This window comes from Sus scrofa, chromosome 6, assembly GCF_054392235.1.
Source record: "Sus scrofa isolate SSC_HxYL_T2T_F1_AM1 chromosome 6, Sscrofa_HxYL_maternal_Yorkshire_Landrace_v2.0, whole genome shotgun sequence".
Taxonomy (NCBI): domain Eukaryota; kingdom Metazoa; phylum Chordata; class Mammalia; order Artiodactyla; family Suidae; genus Sus; species Sus scrofa.
The window spans coordinates 124,381,752-124,406,521 of NC_139388.1; the positions used below are offsets into that span (position 1 = coordinate 124,381,752).

Below are 24,770 nucleotides of genomic sequence, written 5' to 3' on the forward strand. Positions count from 1 at the left end.
CGGGGGGAGGGGCGGCTGGCGAGCAGTTCCGCTCCGAGGGCGGAAGTGTGCGCCCAGGTTTCGGCCGCTGACCAGCCAGCAACATGGTGGCACCCGTACTGGAGACCTCTCACGTGTTTTGCTGCCCGAATCGGGTGCGGGGAGCTCTCAGCTGGAGCTCCGGGCCCGGAGGACTTCTTGCCTTTGGCACGTCCTGTTCCGTAGTGCTCTATGACCCTCAGGTAAGAGAAGTGGCCACTTGCCCGATCCCCGTGTGTTTCTGGGGCCGAATCTGCTGGATGCTCTCAGGGTGGACTGTAGACCCTGTCCCAGAACCTACAGAGCGGGTGTGCGGTTGGGTCTGCTTCGAGGAGGGTGTCTAAGCAAGGAGTCTCGCTCTGGCGCGCCACACTCGTCCTTCGCTGTCTTGAGCGCTGCGTAAACCTGGGGTAACCATGTCTCAGCAGTGGCCTGTTAGCCCCTGGTAGAGTCTCAAATGATGACAGCCTTTTCTGAAGACTTTTGTGGGAACTATAGTTCAGAGAATCAGCTTGGGTTTTAAAACATTTGCAGTTTAGGTGTGGATTAAGACCATCATACAGATGCTATCTCATTTCTACATTTCCATTAGTGTTATTTAACAAACTTGTCTTGAATTTCAAAGAAATACTATTTACATTTTAGTTTTAAAGAAAATGCATTGGGATAAGGTCACAGGGAATGGGTATCCTAAGCACTAGTTAAGCTGAAGGCAGGACTTCATTCCCTGAAAGGCACCCAATTGATTATTTTCTTCCCGTTTTCCCTACCAAATTTCTCAAGTAACTAGTTTCTGCATTCTTCCCAGAGTTTATTATGACCCCATTCCCACTGGTTAGTTTTGGATGTTGTAGTGGGGTTGTTTCTCCAAAAGAGCCTCAGGATAGAAAGTTAAGTGCTGGAAATTAAAACATTGCAGTAGATAGCTCTAGATATTTCTTATTGTACTGCTTTATTAATTTGGTTAAAAATTCCATCATTCTAGGTAGGCATACAGATGGCTTACAGGCACATGAAAAGATGCTCAATACTGCTAATTATGAGAGAAATGCAAAGCAAAACTGCAATGAAGTATTAGCTCACGCCAGTCAGAATCCCATCATCAAAAAGTCTACAAATATTAAATGCTGGAGAGGAGTTCCCATTGTGGCTCAGCAGGTTAAGAAGTCGATATAGTGTCCTTGAGGATGCAGGTTTGATCCATGGCCTCGCTCAGTGGGTTAAGGATCCGGCATTGCCGTGGCTGTAGCATGAACTGACAGCTGCAGCTCTGATTAGACCTCTAGCTGAGAACTTCCATATGTTTCAGAAAAAAAAAATGCTGGAGAGAGTATGGAGAAAGGGGAACCCTCCTATACTGTTGGTGGCAATATAAATTGATGCAGCCACTGTGGAGAACAGTAATCTTGAACTTTTTATTAGCGTTAAAAACACTGAAATCTGGAGTTCCCATCATGGCACAGCAGAAACAAATCTGACCAGGAACCATGAAGTTGCAGGTTCAATCCCTGGCCTCTCTCAGTATGTTAATGATCTGGCGTTGCTGTGAGCTATGGTGTAGGTCGTGGACTCGGCTCAGATCGATGTGTCTGTTGCTGTGGGGTAAGCCAGCAGCTGTAGCTCTGATTTCACCTCTAGCCTGGGAACCTCCATATGCCGCTAGTGCAGCCCTAAAAAAGAAAAAACAAAACAAAACACCGAAATCTGAATTTTATTAATTTATTAATTTCCCTGTAGGATAGATTCTCATTTACTAACTGATGTTTTCTTCTCTGAAGAAAAGGGTTGTTATTACCAACCTGAATGGTCACACTGCTCGAGTCAATTGCTTACAGTGGATTTGTAAACAGAATGGATGTAAGTATTAATCTGACTTCTGTTAATTTAGCATTAGCTTCTCTGATATTATGCAATTGAAAAATAGAAGAAAAATAGTGTGCCCAGTGAAATATCTGACCTGTACATTTATTTTATAGCACTTGAAGCATGGATAATGCAGCAGTGCTTAGGATGAGGGTAGACCCTTTATTGAGGCAAGACCCCTACCATTGCCTACAGCTTTTGATGCAAAGCCTAAAGCAGGGCCTAGGTTGGGGCCCAGCCTGGGATTCAAAAGATTCAGCTTATAGATCTGTTTCTGCTACAGACAAGCTATTCGTTTTTTTTTTTTAAGGCAGGACATTGCATCTCTATTAACCCCAGTTCGCATCTTAGTAACATGTGAAAAGTAAAGGCTTGAACTGAATCAGATGACTCTGGCTGATTTGTGACACCTGTAAGGTCAAAATTATTTTCAGAATAATACTAAGAAGTTATTCCTAGTTTTCATTATCATTCTGTCACAAGTGTGCAGTGCCATTTTGCAGTACTTTATTATGTGTAATATTGTAGCAGATTAAATACAGAAGCAAATTTGAAAATCCAGCTATATTCTAATAAAACCAGAGCTTAAAGAGAGTTGCTGAAATATGAAACAGTGCCTTATTAATTTTTATTTTGGGAAATATAGGGGTCCCCCCAGAAAATGTTATTTATGTTAATATGTAATGGGGCTTTTTTTTTTTTTTTTTTTTTTGTCTTTTTGCCTTTTCTAGGGCTGTTCCCGTGGCATATGGAGGTTCTCAGGCTAGGAGTCTAATCAGAGCTGTAGCCACCGGCCTACACCAGAGCCACAGCAATGCCAGATCCGAGTTGCGTCTTCGACCTACACCATAGCTCACGACAACGCTGGGTCCTTAACCCACTGAGCGAGTCCAGGGATGGAATCTACAACCTCACAGTTCCTAGTCGGATTCGTTAACCACTGAGCCATGATGGGAACTCCAGAATTTTTAATGAATGTTGCTTTTAGATGGGCTTCTAAAATCCTATGGAATTTTCTCATGTCTTAAATATACCTACTAGAGTATTATTATGGACTCTACATTAATTTTATTTTTTATTCCACAAATATTTATTGAGAGCATTCTGAGCTAGGCACAAATGCAGAATTTCCTGATCAGTGAGACTTGGCTGTAATTTTATCTGTGACATAAAAAAAGTTCAACAATCTACTTGTTTCAATTGGTAATGCAGGATTAGTCACATTAGGTCAATAAAAACCATTAAATAGTAGAAAGAGTGGCTATTAGTGCAGATATTAAAAGACAATTATAATTATGTTAATTGCCACCAAATGACATCAAAGACTACTTGAATCTCAATATAGGGATTCCTTATAAAGTATTAATTTGGGCTTGTATATATTATCTTCCCTTTAAAAGTGAAGTTACGTAAAATTAATTGCCTGTGTATCACTGTAAGCTATAGTTATTATGATTGATTTTCTCAGAATTGGGCTCTACTGCCAGGTAAATCAGGAATTTTTTTCTAACCCATGTATCAGTGACAAAATTCTAATGATACTACTTAATATTTTTTAAATATTTTTTGGGGGGGGCACCCTCCAGCATATGGAGCCCCTGGGCCAGGGGTCAGATCTGAGCCACAGCCAGGAACTAAGCTGAAGCTGTGGCAATGCCAGATCCTTAACCCACTGTGCTGGGGATTGAATCCTTGTTCCAGTGCTCCCAAGATGTTGCTGATCTCATTGTGCCACAGAAGGAGCTCCTAAAATATCTTATTTTTAACACATTACTTTCATGTACCTCAGTAATTACTGAAGTCATGTAGTCAGGTAAATGGCTTAATGGCCGTGATACATGAAGAAATTAAAGCTCAGGATCACAGCTGGCTAGCAGCAGGATTAGGACATGAACCTGGGACTTCTGAGTACAAATCCAGTGTTCTTTTGCCAACTCCCAGCTTCTTTGCCTAACTAACATAAGCCAGAAGAAATGAATGGAAAATCTAAACCAAAATTATGTTAGATTATTTCCTTCTTTTTTGGTTCTTATTCTTTTTCTTCTGTCATCAGCAAGAAGTTATAAATGTAAAGAGCTATTTTGAAATATGTGTCTGATCTTAGAAATATGTCATATATTTGATAGCAGCAGCTGACTGTAGTGTCTCACATGTGTTACTGCTTCCAGAAGTATTTAGCCTAAATCTTTTTTTTTTCTTTTTAGGGTCACACCCGCTGCATATGGAGGTTCCCAGGCTAGGGGTCCAGTCGGAGCTGAAGCCACAGGCCTAAACCACAGCCACAGCAATGCGGGATCCGAGCCATGTCTGTGAGACCTACATCACAGCTCACTGCAGTGGCAGGTCCTTAACCCCCTGAGCAAGGCCAGTGGTTGAACCCACGTCCTCAGGGATGCTTAGTTGGGTTTGTTAACTGCTGAGCCATGACGGTAATTCCCTAGCCTAAATCTTATTGTGAGGAAACAACCAGAGAAATCTAGATTGATGGACATTCACAGAACAACTGGCCTGGACTTTCACTATTCACAGAAAAAGGGTAGGACTGGGAAACTATTTAAGATTAAAGGAGAATAAAAAAATGTGACAACCATATCTGCAATGTTCGATCCATAGATTCTGAATTAAAAAAGAAAAGTTATAAAAGATGTTAATGAGACAATCTTGGGAAATTTTGATACGGATTATGTATTACACAACAATACTGTATCAGTGTTAAGATTCTTGAGTGCAATAGTTGTGTGGTGGAAATATAAGAAAATGTTCCAGTTTTGGGGAAAAATACAATAAAATATTTGACGATCAGAAGTCATTGTGTCTCCAACGTAATCTTAAATGGTTTGTCAAAAACGAAAAAGGGGGAGTTCCCGTCTTGGCTCAGCAGAAATGAATCTGACTAGGAACCATGAGGTTGCGGGTTCGATCCCTGTCTCAGTGGGTTAAGGATCCAGCGTTGCTGTGAGGTGTGGTGTAGGTTGCAGATGCAGCTCGGATCTGGCGTTGCTGTGGCTCTTGCATAGGCTGGCAGCTGTAGCTCCGATTTGATGCCAGCCTGGGAACCTCCATATGCCGTAGGTGCATCCCTAAAAGCAAAAACAAAACAAAAAAAAACCGACACACATAAAAGGGGTGTGTGTGTGTGCGCGTTTGTGTGTGTGTGTGTGTGTGTGTGTATATGTATGTATATATATATATATATATATATATACAGAGTAAGAAATTAAACAAATATGGCAAAATCTTAAAGGGGATTCTAGGATTCTAGGTAAGGGTATATGAGTTTTATTTTTTCTATAGCTTTGAAATTTTTTAAAATAGCTGGGAAAAAATGTTTACTGAGATATAATTTTTTTTTCAGCTCCTTCTACTGAATTAGTTTCTGGAGGATCTGATAATCAAGTGATTCACTGGGAAATAGAGAATAATCAGGTAGGTAGATATGTTTATCGTTATAAGAAATGACTTATCTACTTTTATTTTCAGTTTTTTCCCCTCCTTTCTACTGTGTTCTTCCTTTGTGAAGTTTCCTCATTCTTGCTTATCAGTAATACAGATCCTGTATCTTCTGTACTTTGCAGGCTGCATACCCTTCCCTTTAATATCTGCATCCACACTCATATGCTGTTAGTCATTTCTGTGATTTTTTTTTTTTATCATTTGGAATAATTTTCAAACTGCTCTTACATGGGTTCTGTTTTCATTGGTAGCAAAGATTAAAACTGCTGTGTGCCTGAGTTCCCGTCATGGCTAAGTGGGTAACGAATCCGACTAGGAACCATGAGGTTGCGGGTTCGGTCCCTGGCCTCGCTCAGTGGCGTTGCCGTGAGCTGTGGTGTAGGTTGCGGATGTGACTCGGATCCCAAGTTGCTGTGGCTCTGGTGTAGGCCGGCAGCAACAGCTCCAATTAGACCCCTAGCCTGGGACCCTCCATATGCTGCTGGTACGGCCCTAGAAAAGGCAAAAAGACAAAAACAAAAACAAAAAAACACTGCTGTGTGCAAAGGATAACTGTGGCCATGTGGATATAGATTTACATAATTCTGAGTGATGTTATAATATGCAATACTGTGTGTTGATGGACCTCTATTGATGGACATTTAGGTTGTTTCTAGTTGTAAGCAAAGATTAAAAATGTAACATTAGTGCATCAAATATTTGAACACCTGCTGTGCAGAAGATGTAGATGAGGCAGAATCCTGTTGAATTGTGCACATGGTTTTGAAGATAAATGCTCTTGAATAACTAAAGTATAAAGGGGGCTCTGTGTGGGTGGGTGCTTTCACCTGCTGTACCGCAACCATGCTGCTATGAACATTCAGTGGAGGTTTAAGAGGTGGCCTATGACTTGGGTTTGGTAGCGTAAGATGATTTCCTTAGGAAGAATGAAAGGAGTGAGGATGCCAAGTAGAAAAAATGCATGACTGCTCAGGTAAGAGCAGACCACTTACTCAGGAGGATTCAGTTTTAACCAAAGCCTAAGACATCTTTCCGGCAGGGCTTTCCAGAGCTTAGTCAGAGAATTATTCATCTCTCTGTTCTGTGTGAAGAGGAATCTGTAACCAATCAAGTTTGGAAAGTGTTGCATATCATATACTTCTGTTAGAGAATCACAGGGCACACAAGCATAGTGAAGGTTCTTAACAGTTCTGATATGGACACACCTGCTTATCTTTGTTTAAATACTATTTCCCAAACTTCAAGTTTGATTCCCTCCTTAAATCTTTTAGCATCCCTTGTAACCTTGAGGAACTCAGTTTTGGAAATGTTTCTCGATGATACGTTATGGACAGTAATACTAGAGCAGTAGAGTAGAATATCTTGTGAAAATTTGAATACTCACTTCAGGAGTTCTTTATTAGTAGAAATTGGGAAGTCATTGAGGATGTCTAAGCAGCAGAGTATGAATTTCAAAAGATGAATCTGACAGGAGTGTGCTAAATTAGGATAGGGAAAATATATGAAGGAAGAGAGATGGGATGTATTTTTGAAGGAAATGTGATTTTGGCATTGATAGTTGTCAAAGCAGTGGGGAGCTGGTGGGTAAGAGGAGTGAGAAATCAAAAACAGTGGGATTCTGTCTCGAGGCCCAGGAAAAGAGATGCTTCTACAAAGCAAAATAAGCAAGTAGGGGCAAAGATGTGACATTCATTGTAAACATGTTATTTGCATTGCTGACCAGGCACCCAGATTTGTCCCCAGAGAGAGAGGACAGGCATGGAGGTGGGGATTGTGGAGTCCCCTAGACTTGAATGAGAGCCCCAGAGGGGAGTGTAGCAGACCACCCCTGTTTGGACTTAACTTGGCAGAGGAATCCAGAGAGAGCTTTTTGAGCACTTATTTCTGAGCTTTTGAGCTGAGACTTGCAAGACTGTTCCTTCAGTGCTGCCCAAACTTTTGTCAGTAGAGAGGATTGCAGGCTAAGTATCTGATGGCAGACTGTGAATTAACTTAGAGACGGACCAGAAGGGAGACTGTGAGCCCAGACAGTGTGGAGGAGGGTGAATGGCATAAAAGAGGAATGAAGGGAATAAGAGGATTGGGGGGAAGGGGTCACTATTGTGACTTTTAGAGGCTTAAAGTTTCCTTCCAGTATGCATTTCTTTGCACATAGGTGCTCACTACATCCTGACTTCTGATAAAAGGAAATAATTCTAAGCTGGTATAATGAGAGACTTGAACAGTGGGCAGTGTTTTTGAAAAAGTCAGTGAACTTGAGAGGTTTATTTTGTTTGAGCTTTTAAGATTCTCTGATGGTGAAATATAATGCTGCTTAAAAATGTGCAGTGAGGAGTTCCCATCATGGCGCAGCAGAAACGAATCTGACTAGGAACCATGAGGTTTCGGGTTCAATCCCTGGCCTCTCTCAGTGGATTAAGGATGCGGTGTTGCCGTGAGCTGTGGTGTAGGTTGTAGACGCGGGTCGGATTTGGCGTTGCTGGGCTCCGGTGTAGGCAGGCGGCTACAGCTCAGGTTTGACCCCTAGCCTGGGAACCTCCATATGCTGCTGGTACGGCCCCAAAAAGACAGGGGAAAAAAAAAAGTGCAGTGACATAGAAAACAAATTTATGGTTACCAAAGGGAAAAGTGGGTGGGGGTGGGGGTCATAAATTAAGAGTTTGGGATTATCAGCTACAAACTACTATGTATAAACTGGATAAATAATAAAGACCTACTGTAAAGCTTGGGGAACTATGTTCATTATCTTGTAATAAGCCATAATGGAAAAGAATATGTATAACTGAATCATTCACTCTATACTGAAACTAACACAACATTGTAAATCAACTATACTGCAGTAAAAAATAAAATAAAATGAAGTAGAAAAAAAAAAGTTGTGAAGTGAGTTTTTTCCATAGATTTAATGTTTTAGGGGATAATGATACAGACCTATATAAAGTTTAAATACAGAAAAGTATAAAGAATGAAAAATATACAAAATTTGAACAGTTAACATTCTAATAAGCATTGTTGCAGAATGCTAGTGATGTGTGTATTATTATACATGCAAGCGATTTTATTGTACTTGAGTTTTAAAAAAATGGGTTTTTTTTTTTCTTTTGAGAGGCCAAAAGCTAATGATTATGGGAAGTTAGTGTACAGACCCTTATACCTATGTATTAATTCCTTCTTGAGTGGTAGAGTTTTGCTTAAGTAATAGAGACATTTAAGAAACACCTCTGTTTTAGCAGACAGCAGTTTATAGAAGATACTTCTCAGAGGAAGTGGTAGAATCTCACACATTTGTAACACTAAAAAAAAATAGATCCAAAGTAGCAATGATGCCACAGGGAATAATCTTGCTTGAAAAGCAGGAATTCTTGATAAACAGATAGGATTTTCCTGTTCTCTTTGCCATTTTTCCATTTTGAAGCTTTGCTTGATACAGGCAAGTATTATGAGTGGATGCTAGAAATGTTTGGTAAAAGTTTGATGGAAAATAGAATATCTACTCAGTCCTGAAGTAGAATCTCACATAGTACCACCAAAAAAAAAAAAAAAAAAAATCACAGTGAAAAAACATAGTAGCCACTATCTTTACCAAGATATCAGGATTAATTTCACTAAAAATGGGACAAACTGACATTGTGTGCCTCTTGATATGATGTACTTGTGTAATGATGATGTCAAAATGTATACCCTGAATCTGGTCATGAGGAAATATCAGACTAATTCCAGGGGAGGAACTGTCCACAAACCTAGCCTACATTCTTCAAAAATGTCAATATCGTGGATGTCTTTCCATGGTAATAAGCATACATTTATCCACATTATCCTTTTTGTTGGCTTAGAATGCATGTCTGCAATGCTGGATATCTGATCCACTGAGTGAGGCCAGGAATGGAACCTGTATCCATATGGACACTAGTCAGGTCCTTTCCCTCTGTGCCACAACAGGAACTCCCTGTCTGCAATTATTTAATCAGTTTCCTGTCAATAGTTTTAGGTTGATTACAGCTTTTGTAAAGAATGTGTGATGAATATCCTTCTACATTTGTCTTTTATTTGTTACACTGGTGCTCTCTTAGATTCTCAGAGGTGAGATTGCTGTGTCAAAGGGTATGCCCATTTTGGGTGTTGTTAATATGATCAGGCGGACTTCTCACAGGCTTATGTTCTTCTCAGCTCAGAGGACTTATTTCCGGGTCTGGCAAATTTTTTTTTTTGTCTCCATACCTGCAACGTATGGAGGTTCCCAGGCTAGGGGTTTAATTGGAGCTGTTGCTGCCATCCTACACCAGAGCCACAGCAACAGCAGATCTGAGCCACCTATGTGACCCACACCACAGCTCACAGCAATGCTGGATCCTTAACCCACTGAGCAAGGCCAGGGATTGAACCTGCAACCTCATGTTCCTAGTCAGATTTGTTTCTGCTGTGCCACGACGGGAATTCCTGGGCCTGGCATTTTAATGTGACTTTTAATCCTCTGATTCTAGTTAAATGAAGGTGGAACTAATAATTCCTTTTTTATCATTTTGTTATTCTTTGTGATTCAGCTTTTAAAAGCAGTCCACCTCCCAGGCCATGAAGGACCTATTTATGCGGTGCATGCTGTTTACCAGAAGAGGGCGTCGGATACTGCTTTCCGTACACTGATAGTGTCCGCAGCTTCTGATTCTACTGTCCGAGTCTGGTCTAAACAGGGTTTTGAAGGTAGGTTTAGAGACTATGATCCAGACAAATGAAATAGTAATTATCAAATGCATGGAAACTTCGAAGAGCGTACATAGAATGTTTTCAGTCTTTCAAGCAGTTTTTTAAATGTAGGAATTCTAATCTACATGTTTGCTTCTTTTGCACTTTTCCATAATTCCTCCTTACCAAACCGTTTGATACGAAAATTCCTTCAAAGCCTTTTCATGTAAGTCTTTCTGTTCTCTGTAGCCTTTTTTAAATTTGACCGTTTAAATTCCCGTTGTCACTGGGGGCTCAGGCTTGACTTCTCTCGTCTGCCTGTTGACATCCAAGACTCTGATGATGCCACCCAACCTCTCTAGGTGGATAAGCTCAGACTTAGGTGTTCATGGTGTGTTTTATTATTTCTTAGTGACATGCCTTCAGACCTTGAACTTTGGAAATGGATTCACTCTGGCTCTCTGCTTATCTTTTTTGCCTGATACCGATGGTGAGTATCCTGCTAAGTGTGTGTTAAAAGAACAACGTATTTTTCTGTCTCCATACACTGAGAACCTAGAAGAAACATATTGGATCTCAATTTGTGTCTATATATTTTCAGGGAATACATTGAGACACAGATAACATACTTTTGTTCTCAATATTCAAATGATCTATGTATAAAACCTAAGGTTAAGGGGGGCTATTAGGAACTTTAATAGCTGTTAAAATTTTAAGTGATTTGATTTGTACTTGGGATTGATACTGCTATTTATCAAGTATATTGTCCATGTAAATAGATGTAATTTGGGAAAGTCACCTAACTCTGTTAAGGTAAGGGTCTGCGCTGAGTTAGATGGGCCAGGTGAGCATTTCTCTCAAGATGACGGCCCCTGCCCATCCAGCATAGTGACAGTTTGCCCAAGACCACCTAAAATCTCCAAACAGAAAACATTTCCATTTTGCTATGAAACCCATCTGTACCTTTTTTTTTCTTCTTTTTTCCTTTTTGGCCAAGCCTGCAGCATATGGAAGTTCCTGGGCCAGGGATCGAATCTGAGCCGTAACTGTGACCTATGCCACAGCTGCGGCAACACCGAATCCTTAACCCACCACATGGGGCTTGGGATCAAACCCGTACCACCAGAGACAAGGCTAGATCATTAACCCACTGTGCCACAGTGGGCACTCCCCATCTGTACCTATCTTTGATTATCCTCCACAAAGATGATGGCTAATGTAAATCTTTTTTTTTTTTTTTTTTTTTGTCTTTTTGTTGTTGTTGTTGTTGTTGTTGTTGCTATTTCTTGGGCTGCTCCCGCGGCATATGGAGGTTCCCAGGCTAGGGGTTGAATCGGAGCTGTAGCCACCGGCCTACGCCAGAGCCACAGCAACTCGGGATCCGAGCCGCGTCTGCAACCTACACCACAGCTCACGGCAACGCCGGACCGTTAACCCACTGAGCAAGGGCAGGGACCGAACCCGCAACCTCATGGTTCCTAGTCAGATTCGTTAACCACTGCGCCACGACGGGAACTCCTAATGTAAATCTTGTACCTCTCAGTTACCTGGAGGACAGACCTGATAGGGCAAGGCTGGGTCTGGAAGCCTCCAGGCTGTTCTGCTTGGACTCTGCAGTAGGAGCTTCAACTCCAAGGTCTCACCTGATGCTTCCACTTCGTGCAAGGGATTCCCCAGAAGGGGAAATTACACACATTTAATTTCTTTGCATCTAGATTGAGGCCAAGTGACTGGAGTTTTTGGCCTTTTTTAAAGTTGATTTAAAGAAAACTAGTTTTGGAGTTCCCATTGTGGCTCAGTGGTTAACAAATCCGACTAGGGACCGTGAGGTTGCAGGTTTGATCCCTGGCATCGCTCAGTGGGTTGAGGCTCTGGTGTTGCCGTGAGCTGTGGTGTAGGTCGCAGACGCAGCTTGGATCTGGCGTTGCTGTGGCTCTGGCTAGGCCAGTGGCTACAGCTCTGATTAGACCCCTAGCCTGGGAACCTCCATATGCCATGGTTGCGGCCCTGGAAAAAAACAAAACAAAACAAAAAAAAGACTAAAGAAAACTAGTTTCATTGCTTTTTAACCACATCGTTAAGTATGTGCTCTTTTATTTTGTTCTTTAATCACTTCAGGGATTTTGTTTTACTAATGAGTACTGGAAATGTAACATCCTCAAAATAACAAACATACTTTTGAATCTTTGTGCAGTAGCCATGCTGCTGGGCTCATAGGAGCTCTCCTGGAAATTTTATTATTCACTTAGGCTAACAACTCTTCCTATTAACAACTCTTCTTCTGGCTGACGTGCTTAAACGCTCCCAGCTTGCTCTTGAGCTTCTGTTTTTACTGCTCCTTCCATCATAAATGGCAGACTAGAGGAAAGGATTTTCAGTTAATTAGTAGTCATTTTTCCCAGGTAACCATTTGATGGAACATTTTAGAGTATTCATTTTATTCCTCAGGACATTTATTGAACACTTTCAATTTATTTGTTCAGTGGTGTGGGAAGTAGAAGTCAGGATTCTTTACCTAGAGTTTAGGCTTTAGCATAAGTAATAGTCATAACATATGATGGAATACTTAACAGTGAAGCCTCTTTTTTCCTCCCCAGTACCAATATTAGCATGTGGCGATGATGACTGCAAAATTCACTTATTCGTTCAACAAAATGATCAGGTAATTAATGATGTTTATTAAGAGGCTAGAATTACATTCTGCTTAATTACATATCTTAATACAGATTATATTTTCAGATTATAGAATTTGAGGGATAGTCTAAACTAAAATAATCCAGTAGCAGAATCTTTTCAACAGTCCTGTGTTAAATGGTTTTTCACTCTTTATTTGAATAGCAGGTAGTTATTGCTTTGGCCACCAGGTCCAGAGTTGTTGGGGGAAACAGGTCATTAGGTGGGGAAGGAGAGAAAAGATGCTTTTAAAAATTTAAAAGAAGTCTAGCATACCCACGGTGAAATACTTCCCAGTAGTAGTTAATTTGTCCTTTCGAGCTTTACCTATTCTTTGAGTGGTTAAATTAAAGGAAAGTTTCAGAAAGAGGGTTGGTTATTCATTTCATTAATAATGGGGAGACTTGTTTCTTTGCATTTTATAAGAAAGTTTAAAATGATTGTGATTGTTCAACCTCAGTTTTTTTCTGCATTATATCCACAGCATATGTCATTTTATCTTGTGAACATGTAGTGTATTTAAAGTCTGCAGATTATCTACTCAGCACCGCTTAGATAAATAATTTAGATAATTATAAGATTTTTTAATTCCCATATGAGAGCTGTATGTTGTCTAATCAGTAATCACTTTTCTACTATTCCAAGTTAAAAAAAAAAACAAACAAACAATGCATTAGGACTGGCTTGAGACCAAATGATGTCACTAATACACTGAAAATAGCAAATTCTATATGAAGTCCTATGATTTTTGTCATCTTACTAGTTTCAGAATGTACTTTTTCTCTCTGGACATGAGGATTGGATAAGAGGCGTGGAATGGGCAGCGTTTGGTCAGTATGAAATTTTGCTAAAGTACAAATGATGGGGACAAGTATGTGTAACTTGCAAGAAAGCAGCCTTTTGTTTTAGTTTAAAGTTTTCTTTGTAGATAACATTTTTCTCTTGTCCCAAGTGGAAAACAAGATCCTTAATCCCTTTTAATAACTATTAATTTGGGGTGCTAGATGATGAAACAAGTTGGTGTTTATAAGAGGACGCTAGCTAATTATTGCATATGCACACATTCTTGAGAAGTTCTTTGTAGAAATTAGTAGATTGTATATGAATACCACATATTATAACCATTTATTAGCACTGTGTATATATTTGTCAGTGTTATTGAATATAGGTCAAATGAATGAAGGATAAAGAAGCAAAGTCTAATTTTTTGGGGAAAGCTAGAAATGTCTGTATTGTCGGAAAGAAACTTTTTAAAACATCTTATTAAAATATAGTTGATTTACAATGTTGTGTTAATTTCTGGTGTACAGCAAAGTGACTCAGTTATATATATATATATATATGTATGCTTTAGAAAAGAAACTTAAATGTAAGGATAGAATGTTTTACAAATAATAAAATTTGTTTTTTTAATTAGGTAGAGATCTTTTCCTAGCAACCTGTTCGCAAGATTGCCTGATACGAATATGGAAACTGTATATAAAATCAGTATCTTTTGAAACTCAGGAAGATGATCATATAAGACTAAAAGAAAATACTTTTGCTATAGAAAATGAAAGTGAGTAATGATGAAAATATTTGATGTAACAGTTCTTAGGTTTCCTAGATGATTTCTTTATCTGTTTCACCACACGTGTATGTGTGAAGGTTAGGTTTTCCAAAGTATCAGATCCCTCCCTAAAACTGACCCCATGCACTTTTCCTTTTTTATTTTTATGTGACAGTGAGTTATTTTTCATGTGTAAAACTTATTTTTCTTCTAAGCCATATTAACAAGATTTTTTTTAAATTGCTGAAAATAATTTTAATATTTTCTCAGTAAATTAATTTCTAAAATATTACCTAATTTGCAGTTTTAGCATAGGAAGATCTAAAGGAGTAATGCCAATTATCTGTACCTTTGTTAGAGAGTACTTATGAGACACTAAATCCCTATGTTTAAGTAGTAGTATATGTAATTCTGATTTTCTCACTCTCTGGCATCAGAATAGTACCTCTCCGTGGTAGATGTCATTGAATGTTTTGTTTGGTTTTTGGCCATGCCTGCAGCATGGGGTTAAACTCACCCCACAGAGAGCAACTCCTGGATCCTTAGTCCACTGTGTCACAAGGGAACTCTGGAATGTTGCATTTGGAGATATTTTTGGATATGTATTTAAATTATAAAGTTAGTCATTTTGTTCACCCAGGAATATTCTTCTTTGTTATTACCTCTCTTGATTATAAATAAAGTCAATTAGAGTTGAGAATTGGTAACAGATTTAGAGTAAGAACCAAGAAATATTATAACTAGCATATTGTGAGTAGCTATTTCCAAATATGAAAATTTTTGTGACATTGTCATTATTTGGTTTGAAACATCACAGTACTGATTTGACTTCCTTTAATTTCTGCATTTATCTTAGGGTTGTTTTTTGGGGTTTTTTTAGTGGTACTTTAGACTATCAAATGTAATGAGTGAGGATAGCAAGGAGGCTAACATGTCCTTTTTGTTTTTCATTTGCAGTAGAAGAGTAGCTGTCCCTGAAGATTTAAAAGTAGAACATATTCCATAATTTTTATCATGACTGGGTAGGGAAAATAGAGAGAAAAATTTATCTAGCTTTAAAACTTTTTTCTCCTGTAATTTTTAACAATGGATGAAGTTAATGAAATTTGGAATGCATACTTTTTGTTGACTCTAAATCATATTCTGTTCTAAATTCTTTTTGGGAGTGGGGGCATGAAGTTGTACAACTGAGTTGGTTATGAAAATGTTCTTTCTGGGGAGTTCCCCGATAGCTCTATCGCTTAAGGATACAGCATTGTTATTGCTGTGGCTTGGGTCACTGCTGTAGTGCAGGTTCAGTTCCTAGCCCAGGAACTTCTACATGCCTCAGGCGTGCCCTCCCCCCCAAAAAAAGAAAAGAAAAGAAAATGTTCTTTTTAGAAGAGCTTTAAGGAAAGAATATTTATTTACTTATTTATTTATTTACTTCATAGGCAATAAAATAGCATTTGCAGTTACTCTGGAGACTGTGCTGGCTGGTCACGAAAACTGGGTAAATGCAGTTCATTGGCAGCCTCCATTTTACAAAGGTAGGAAGAAAAACATACCCTTATTTCAGTTAAATCTCACAGAATTTTAAGCTGACCAAATGAGGTAGAGAGTTTTTTTTTAATGTAATTAGAAATCTCAAATATGAGATATTTTCAAGTGTAACTGCAGCCCTGTTCTTCTGGACACGCAACTCCATTGAAAATTGTAGTTCTAAGAAAAGGGAAAACTATAATTCCTGTCATGATGCCAAAACTGCCATACCACTTTTAACTTTTGTCTTTTTGTTTTGTTTTTGGTCTTTTTAGGGCCTCACCCACAGCATATGGAAGTTCCCAGGCTAGGGGTCCAATTGGAGCTACAGCTGCTGGCCTACACCACAGCCATAGCAATGTGGGATCCATGCTGCATCTGTGACCTACACCACAGCTCACAGCAATGCCGGATCCTCAACCTACTGAGTGAGGCCAGGGATCGAACCTGCATCCTCACCGTTCCTAGTCGAATTCGTTCTTGCTGCGCCACGACAGGAACTCCTTAACTTTTTTCTTTAACGTTTTTACCTCATCCTTCTAAGATTTAAGAGAAATTAACTTTCAAGCCAACTTCACTGGAACCTTTACGCTTGGAATACAAAATTGGTAATGCTAAGATACATCATTTATGAAAAAGTAAAGACTTTTCATTTGCCCTTATCCTCTATTTATGGAATGATGATTGTGTGCATGTTAAGCTGGTACTGGGGTTTAGAGCTGAGCACAGCAGCAGGCTCATGTTCTTCCCCCAGCCTCTTCCCCAGGACAAGAGTAGAGAATAGCAACAATGGATGTTCTGATAACACCATCCATCTTTTATTATGTTATGCCATATTTTCTCTAGTTTAAAAAAGATAAATTAGATTTTACAGATATTGAGGATCCCTGTATATTCTTTCCTGAACCCTTTTCCCTCCATCATTCCCCTGAGGGTGAATTCAGTGCATATCATGCCCATGCATGCTTTTATACTTTTGCTATACATTTATGTGGCCATAAGCAATATAGTTTTTTTTTTTTTTTTGTCTTTTTTGTTGTTGTTGCTATTTCTTGGGCCGCTCCTGCGGCATATGGAGGTTCCCACGCTAGGGGTTGAATCAGAGCTGTAGCCACCGGCCTACGCCAGAGCCACAGCAATGTGGGATCCGAGCCGCATCTGCAACCTACACCACAGCTCACGGCAACGCTGGATCGTTAACCCACTGAGCAAGGGCAGGGACCGAACCCGCGACCTCATGGTTCCTAGTCGGATTCGTTAACCACTGCGCCACAACGGGAACTCCAGCAATATAGTTTTATAGCTATTAAAACTTGGCATCAGTGTGCATCTGTCATCTCACAGCCTGCGTTTTGAGCTTAACGTGTTTTGGGTTCATGTAACTCTAATTTCTTAATTTTTATTACAGGGTAATATTCCATTGTCTAAGTATTACCATAATTTGTTAATCTGGTATTCTTATGGTAGACTTTTGAGTTGTTTCCAGTGTTTTGCTATTGCAGTGCAGCAGTGAATGTTCTTGTTGTAACCTTGTGTTTTTCTGGTAATCTACAAACGTAGATCACCTGTGCTTGTTGATCACCTAAATGCTGTAGTGTTTTTTGTTTTTGTTTTTTTTCTTAATTCTTTAGATGGGGTTCTACAACAGCCAGTGAGATTATTGTCTGCCTCAATGGATAAAACCATGATTCTGTGGGCTCCAGATGAAGAGTCAGGAGTTTGGCTAGAACAGGTAAAGTGTGAATATTTAAGGAACCAAAAATTGGTTTTATTAATCAGTTGATCCCAAGTCTGTATTTCTAGAGCTACAAATGTTGGCTCTTTGTATATGTTAAGTAAGTGAGAATATAACATCTGGAATCAGTGGTTTCTATTGTAAGAAATGTGGACTGTTGATTATAGATTGTTTTCTGTCTATTGTTGAATAGGTCCGAGTAGGAGAAGTAGGTGGCAATACCCTGGGATTTTATGATTGCCAGTTCAATGAAGACGGCTCCATGATCATTGCTCACGCTTTCCATGGAGCATTGCACCTTTGGAAACAGAATGCCACTAACCTAGTAAGAAAAGTGCTTTTAAGTAAATATTTCTGATCAAGTAAAGTGAATTGGGGAGTTCCTTGGTGGAACAGCAGGTTAGGGACCCAGTGTTGTCACTGTAGTGGCTTAGGTCAGTGCGGTGTCATGGGTTCAGTCTCTGGCCCAGGAACTTCCACATGCTGATGGCATGGCCCCCCCAAAAAAGTGAATCCTAAATGAAATCTGGGTAAACAGTGCTATTTTACTTATAACTCTCTACCGAAACATAGTAGAGGCATTTAAGTTCAGATGATATCACTTCTTTCTGTAGAAATTATTCTGTATTTATACTAGATAAGAAACATTTACTTTTCTAAGAAGAATAGTTTTCATTTGTCCTACATTTGTTGAGATATTGGAATTTGCACAAGGTAAATTTTCTACGTAAGTGAAGTTTAAGTTGTATAAATTTTAAGCTCTCCCTTAAAGTAGTATACATTTTTTGTTGGGAGTTTTTTCCTAAAATGTGTAATTTCTTTGTTTTCTGTAAGTAATATAATTTGATATTTTCCTATTAGATGGTAGGTACTCCATTGATAATTATTGAATGAATGACTGACACAAGAGTATCAGAAGCACCTGCTATTTATTTATTTATTTTGGAGGCGGGGGCACCTGAGGCATATGGAAGTTCCCAGGCTCGGGGTCAAATCCGAATAGTAGCAGCCGGCTACACCACAGCTCACAGAAATGCCAGATCCTTAACCCACTGAGTGAGGCCAGCGATTGAACCTGTGTCCTCATGGATACTAGTCAGATTTGTTACCACTGAGCCACAATGGGAACTCCACACCTGTTATTTTTGATGGACTATATTGATGCTCTCAGGGGCTTCTTGATATGTGTAATTCTAAGTGGTCCTCCATATATTGGGCTCTTAATAGATCTTTCTTGTAGTTTTTAGCCTCTTCTCAGAGAGGTAATCTTCCTCTAGTCATGTATCTGCGTTTCAGCATTATTCCCCCATTTAACTTTCTAATTTGCTTCTGATCTGCTTCTGTGGGTTTGGGGAAATGCCATAGCAGGAACAGTGTCTAGGAGCCTAGGCCTTGGAGCTAGTCAGCCCATATCTTGGCCCCAGCACTTACTAGCTGTGTTTTTGAGGACATTACTTAACCTGTGTCTAAGGTTCCTCATCTGTAAAATGTGGACAGTAACAGTATCTACTTATGGGGTTTTTATGATGCTAAAATGAGGTAATATTGATGAATGAAAAACAGGGCCTGGCACAAACTGGATACTATATATTTCAAATAAATAAAGGAGTAAGAACATGAGCAAAATGTGATTTTGAATGTGTATCTAATGGTTTCTTTTTTAAAATAAATTTATGAAGCCCCGGTGGCACAATCAGTTAATGTGCAGTACTTATATAAAGTACAAATTCATGGATTTGGATAACCTTTAGTTTGTTGGCTTTTTAATAGTTGTGTCACGTAGGAGGATTTGAGTTCACAGTATATAGAGTGATTTACTCTTTCCCTTGTGTCTTTCATTTGGAGTTGACCTTTAAAATTGCTTCTACCATTGAATGAGCCAGGGAATCATTAGCTATGATACTTTTAACTAAGTTTTTTTTTTAGGATAAATTTAATTGTATTGTTAACTCAGAGCTACTTGAGCCATATTTCAGCTTGTCTTTGAGAGCCTTTATAGAAAAAACCCCCAGAAGAATAAGGAGAAACTCCAATCAGAGGGCTTTACTGTAGCTTTGCTTATAATTTGACTTCAAATTTATAATAGCTGTTTACTAGGTATTTAAGGTGACTTTTAAAATTTTTTGGAGTTCCTGTTGTGGCTCAGCAGGTTAAGAACCCGACATAGTGTCTGTGAGGATGCAGGTTCTATCTTTGTCCTTGCTTAGTGGATTAAAGATGTGGCATTACTGCAAGCTGCAGCATAGGTTGCAGATGCGGCTCTGATCCAGCGTTGATGTTTCTGTGTTGTAGGCTGGCAGCTGCTGCTCCATTTCAACCTCTGGCCTGGGAACTTCCATGTGCCACAGGTGTGGCCATAAAAATTTTTTTTTTAACTTTTTCCAGTGATTTTATTTTTTTATTAAAACATAATTGATTTATAATGTTGTGCCAATTTCTGCTGTACAGCAGAGTGAATCAGTTATACATATATATATACACACATACATACACATTCTTTTTTATGTTCTTTTCTATCATAGACTATCCCAAGAGATTGGGTATAGTTCCTTGTGCTATACAATAGGACCTCATTGCTTATCCATGCTAAGTGTAATAGTTTGCATTTACTAACCCCCATCCATCCCATTCCCTTGGCAACCACAAGTCTGTTCCGTATGTCTATGTGTCTGTTTCTGTTTTATGGATAGGTTCATCTGTGCCATATTTTAGATTCTACATATAAGTGATACCATATGGTATTTGTCTTTCTCTTTCCTACTTACTTCACTTAGTATAATGTCGAGTTGCATCCAGGCTGCTGCAAATGGCATTATTTTCTTTTTTTATAGAGTAGTATTCCATTGTATATATGCACCACATGTTAGTCCATTCATATGTTGATAGACATTAGATTGTTTCCATGTCTTGGCTTATGAATAGTGCTACTATGAACATAGGGGTGCATGTATCTTTTTGAGTTACAGTTTTGTCTGGATATATGGCCAGGAGTGGAATTGCTGGATCATATGGTAATTCTATTTTTAGTTTTATGAGGAACTTTGATGCTGTTTTCTTTTCTTTTTTTCTTTCTTTCTTTTATAATGGCCACACCCCTGGTATATGGAAGTTCCTGGGCCAGGGATTGAATCTGAGCCCAAGCTGTGGCAACTCTAGATCCTTTAACCCACTGTGCTGGGCCAGGAATCAAACCCATGCCTCTGCAGTGACCAGAGCTGCTGCAATTGGATTTTTAACCCACTGTGCCACAACGAGAACTCCCTGTGCTCTTTTCCATAGTGGTTGTACCAGTAGTGGATACACTGATACAACACAGTGGTTGTACCAATCTACATTCCTACCAGCAGTGTAGGAGGATTCCCTTTTTCCACATCCTCTCCAGCATGTTTTTTGTAGACTTATTAATGATGGCCATTCTGACCTGTGTGAGGTACCTTGTTGCAGTTTTTATTTGCATTTCTCTAATATCTAGTGATGAGTATCTTTTTGGCACTCTGTATGTTTTCTTTGGAGAAATGTATATTTAGATCTTCTGCCTATTTTTCGATTGGGTTGTTTGGTTTTTGTTGTTGAGTTGTATGAGTTCTTTGTATATTTCAGAGAGTAAGTAAGCCCTTGTTGGTTGTGTCATTTACAAAAATTTTCCCCCATTCTGTAGGTTGTCTTTTTTTCTTTTATGGTTTTCTTTGCTGTGCAAAAGCTTGTAATTTTGGTTAAGTCCCCATGTTTGTTTTTATTTCTTTTGCCTTGGGAGACTAACCTCAGAAAATAATGTATATGATTTTTGTCAAAATGTTTTGCCTCTGTTCTCCTCTAAGAGTTTATGATGTTGAGTCTTATGTTTAAATCTTTAAGCCATTTTGAGTATTTTTGTGCATGGTGTGAGGGTGTGTTCTGGTTTCATTGATTTACAATCAGCTACCCAATTTTTCCAGCACCACTGGCTGAAGAGACTTTTTTCCCATTTTATATTTTGCCTCCTTTGTCAAAGGTTAATTGACCACAGGTGTGTGAGTTTATTTCTAGCCTCTTTATTCTGTTCCATTGACCTATATGTTTGTTTTTGTGCCAGTACCACACTGTTTGGATTACTGTAGCTTTGTAGTATTGTCTGAAGTCTGGGAGAGTTATTTATGCCTCCTGCTTTGTTTTTTTTCCTCAGGATTGCTTTGGCAATTCTGGATCTTTTATGGTTCCATATACATTTTGGATTATTCTAGTTCTGTGAAAAATGTCATGGGTAATTTAATATAGGGTGATTTTTTTAAAAATAGACTTTGTTTTTTAGAGAAATTTTAGGTTCACAGAAAAATTAAGCAGAAAATACAGAGTTGCCATTTGCCTCTGTCTCCCATATATGCATAGCTTCCTCCACTGTCAGCATCCCATCTGAGAGTGGAAATTTGTTACAGGCAAGGGGCAATTTCTGAAACCAACATTGTCCTTTAGAACTGTATTGATAGTCCCAAAGTGCTGCACTTCGCTCAGAACTTTTTGGAAATTCCCACTAGTGCTGACTTTAGGATCAGTTGTTAAGTCACAGAGGAAATTAATAGCATTTCTTTGTTCTAGCCTATTTATGGTTTTGACCAGAAAATAATATAGCTTAGTCTAATCATTGGTCATATTCATCAGACTTGGCTTTGAATGACCTTTTAACCATTTATACAAATTTAATTTTCCTCCATGTTCAAGTTACCACCACTTGAGTTCAAAAAGATGCTCAGTGGACTAGGCATGTGACATTTTCTGTATTTCGTTTTCGCTGTTTGTTTATATGGTTGCTGATTGTTTGTTTATATGGTTGCTGGTGCAGGCTTCCTCAAGAGGTGAACTAAATAGGTTTGATTTGACCTCTGTCCTCTGCACCTGCAGCTGTTTTTACATAATAAAGTGCGTCAGGCACACAGTCACAATCTACAGACTCATGTTACATGCTACTCTATATTATTTAGTTTGACAAATAAATACTCACATAGTACCCAGCATGTATGAATATAAAATCATCTAGTTCTCAGTGATCATATCAGCTGGGTAGCTAAGAGTTAATTGAGGCATGAAAAGGTTAAGTAGTGTCTGGGTTCTAAGGAGGCATTCATAAACACTGAATGGAGGGGACTATCCCGAGGTTACTGCTTTAAAGGACACAGCACATATTTGAATGTTTACGTTCTAATATGCTTGATTAAAAATCCTGTTACTTTTTACCTTGCTCAGGGTCTGTGATGTTTCCCATATCAGACCTGAGGGCTGACGGCATTATCAGACTTCCTTTTGAGTGGTGATCTTTGATTATCTTGATGTGTCATGAGTACTTTCATTGCAGCGAGAATGGGTTCCAGAGATTGTTATTTCAGGACACTTTGATGGTGTCCAAGACCTGACGTGGGATCCAGAAGGAGAATTTATCATCACTGTTGGTACTGACCAGACAACTCGACTTTTTGCTCCATGGAAAAGAAAAGACCAGTCACAGGTAAAATGTCTTCTTACTTGACTGATCCACTTTCAGAAACATCCATGAGCATGTGAAAAGTGGGGCAGCATCATTAGCCATTAGGGAAATGCAAATTAAAACCTTGATGAGATGCCTCTACACACCCTCTAGGACTAGAACTTTCACATATTGCTAATGGGAATATAATATGGTTTAGTCACTCTGAAAAAGTGTGGTATTTTCTTAGAAACTGAAGCATTCCAAAGAAGACCTACAGGTAGGCAACAGATCAAAGAAAAGGTACTCAGCATCACCAATCATCAGGAAAATACAAGTCAAAACTACCATGAGATACCACCTCACATCTGTTAGAATGGCTGTCATCATATAGATAACAAAAACAAGTATTAGCAAGGATATGGAAAAAGGAGCCCTCCTGCTCTTTTGTGGGATCGTAGCTTGGTGCATCCACCGTTGAAAATTGTATGGAGGTTCTAATAAAAGTTAAAAATAGAGTTCTACCTCATGAGCCTTTAGATCATTTCACTTCTGGGTAGCTTACCTGAAGAAAACAAAAACATTAATTCTAAAAGATATATTCACCTCCATGTTTATTGAAACATTTTTTACAGTAACCAAGATATGGAAGCAACTAAATGTCTTTAGATAGATGACTGGATAAAGAAGATGTGGTAATACAATGGAATATTACTCAGCTATTTAAAAAAAAAGGAAGTCTTGCCATTTATAACAACATGGATGGACCTAGGGGATATTGTTCTAAATGAAATGGGTCAGACAAAGACACATACCAGTGATTTCACTTATATGCAGAATCTAAAAAACAAAACAAATGAACAAAATGAAAATAGACTTATAGATACAGAAATGAAATGGGCGTTTGCCAGAGATACGAAGCTGGGCCACGTAGGTGAAGGGAATTAAGAGGTATAAACATCTAGTTATAAATAAGTCACAAGGGATTTAATATGTGCTACAAGGAATATGGTCAATAATGTAATAACTGTGTGAGGACAGGTGATTACTAGACTTACTGTGGTGACCATTTCATAATATATTTAAGTGTTGAATTGCTGTGTTGTATACCTGAAACTAACATACTACATATCATGCCAACTGTATTTCAGTTAAAAGTTAAACACACAGGTATGCTTTACAGTTCAGACAGTTCAAATGTTTGTTGTCAAAATGTATTTACTTCAGTTCCACATAAAAGTTCTCTTATACTTTGTAACTTTAGATTTAATTCATTAGGAAACACTATCATATCTGCAGTAAAAGCTAATTTCTAACGTCATATATATTATATAATAGTAGTTGAGGCCAGTTTTTGTTCAGGAAACTTTTCAATCTTGGCCCTGAGCTTTTAAAAAAATCCACAATAGGAGTTCTTTTGTGGCTCAATGGTAACGAACCTGCTAGTATCCACATGGACACAGGTTCGATCCCTGGCCTCGCTCCATGGGTTAAGGATATAGGTTGCAGCCTCAGCTCAGATCCCACATCGCTGTGGCTGTGGTGTAGGCCAGCAGCTGCAGCTCTGATTGGACCCCTATCCTGTGAACTTCCATATACCTTAGGCACATCCCTAAAAAGACAAAAAACAAAACAAAACAAACAAAAAAACCCACAGTAAAACTTGACCACTGATAAACTACTGAACTGTGCTATGCCATAAAGAAGGTATACTCAATTTCAATTTCTGACAAAAAAAGTCAGAATTAACTGTGCGTCAGTCCATGACAGCTAATGACATTGACCAACTGATAGTTCTGCTTCAGCAACACATGGAAGATTGAAATTGATAGAGTTGAGGATGT

The 24,770-nt window shown here is 38.9% G+C and overlaps 1 protein-coding gene across 5 annotated transcripts in view; it reads left to right on the forward strand.

The window, feature by feature from the left end:
* Nucleotides 1–55: 55 nt before the first annotated feature.
* ELP2 (elongator acetyltransferase complex subunit 2) overlaps nucleotides 56–24,770 on the forward strand; it is a 46,194-nt gene continuing 21,479 nt past the window's right edge. For 2 of the 5 annotated variants that reach the window (XR_014807866.1, XM_003356413.5), the window contains exons 1-12: nucleotides 56–221; nucleotides 1,797–1,875; nucleotides 5,237–5,307; nucleotides 9,876–10,032; nucleotides 10,427–10,504; nucleotides 12,612–12,676; nucleotides 13,451–13,517; nucleotides 14,105–14,245; nucleotides 15,670–15,765; nucleotides 17,389–17,489; nucleotides 17,686–17,817; nucleotides 22,819–22,968. Coding sequence is in view for 4 of the 5 variants with exons in the window: in XM_003356413.5 (XP_003356461.1) it covers nucleotides 84–221; nucleotides 1,797–1,875; nucleotides 5,237–5,307; nucleotides 9,876–10,032; nucleotides 10,427–10,504; nucleotides 12,612–12,676; nucleotides 13,451–13,517; nucleotides 14,105–14,245; nucleotides 15,670–15,765; nucleotides 17,389–17,489; nucleotides 17,686–17,817; nucleotides 22,819–22,968 (1,275 nt within the window). In the remaining variant the exon portion in view is untranslated. The remainder of the gene's footprint in view (nucleotides 222–1,796; nucleotides 1,876–5,236; nucleotides 5,308–9,875; nucleotides 10,033–10,426; nucleotides 10,505–12,611; nucleotides 12,677–13,450; nucleotides 13,518–14,104; nucleotides 14,246–15,669; nucleotides 15,766–17,388; nucleotides 17,490–17,685; nucleotides 17,818–22,818; nucleotides 22,969–24,770) is intronic. The other 3 variants (XM_084964474.1, XM_084964475.1, XM_084964476.1) reach the window with 3 other exon arrangements.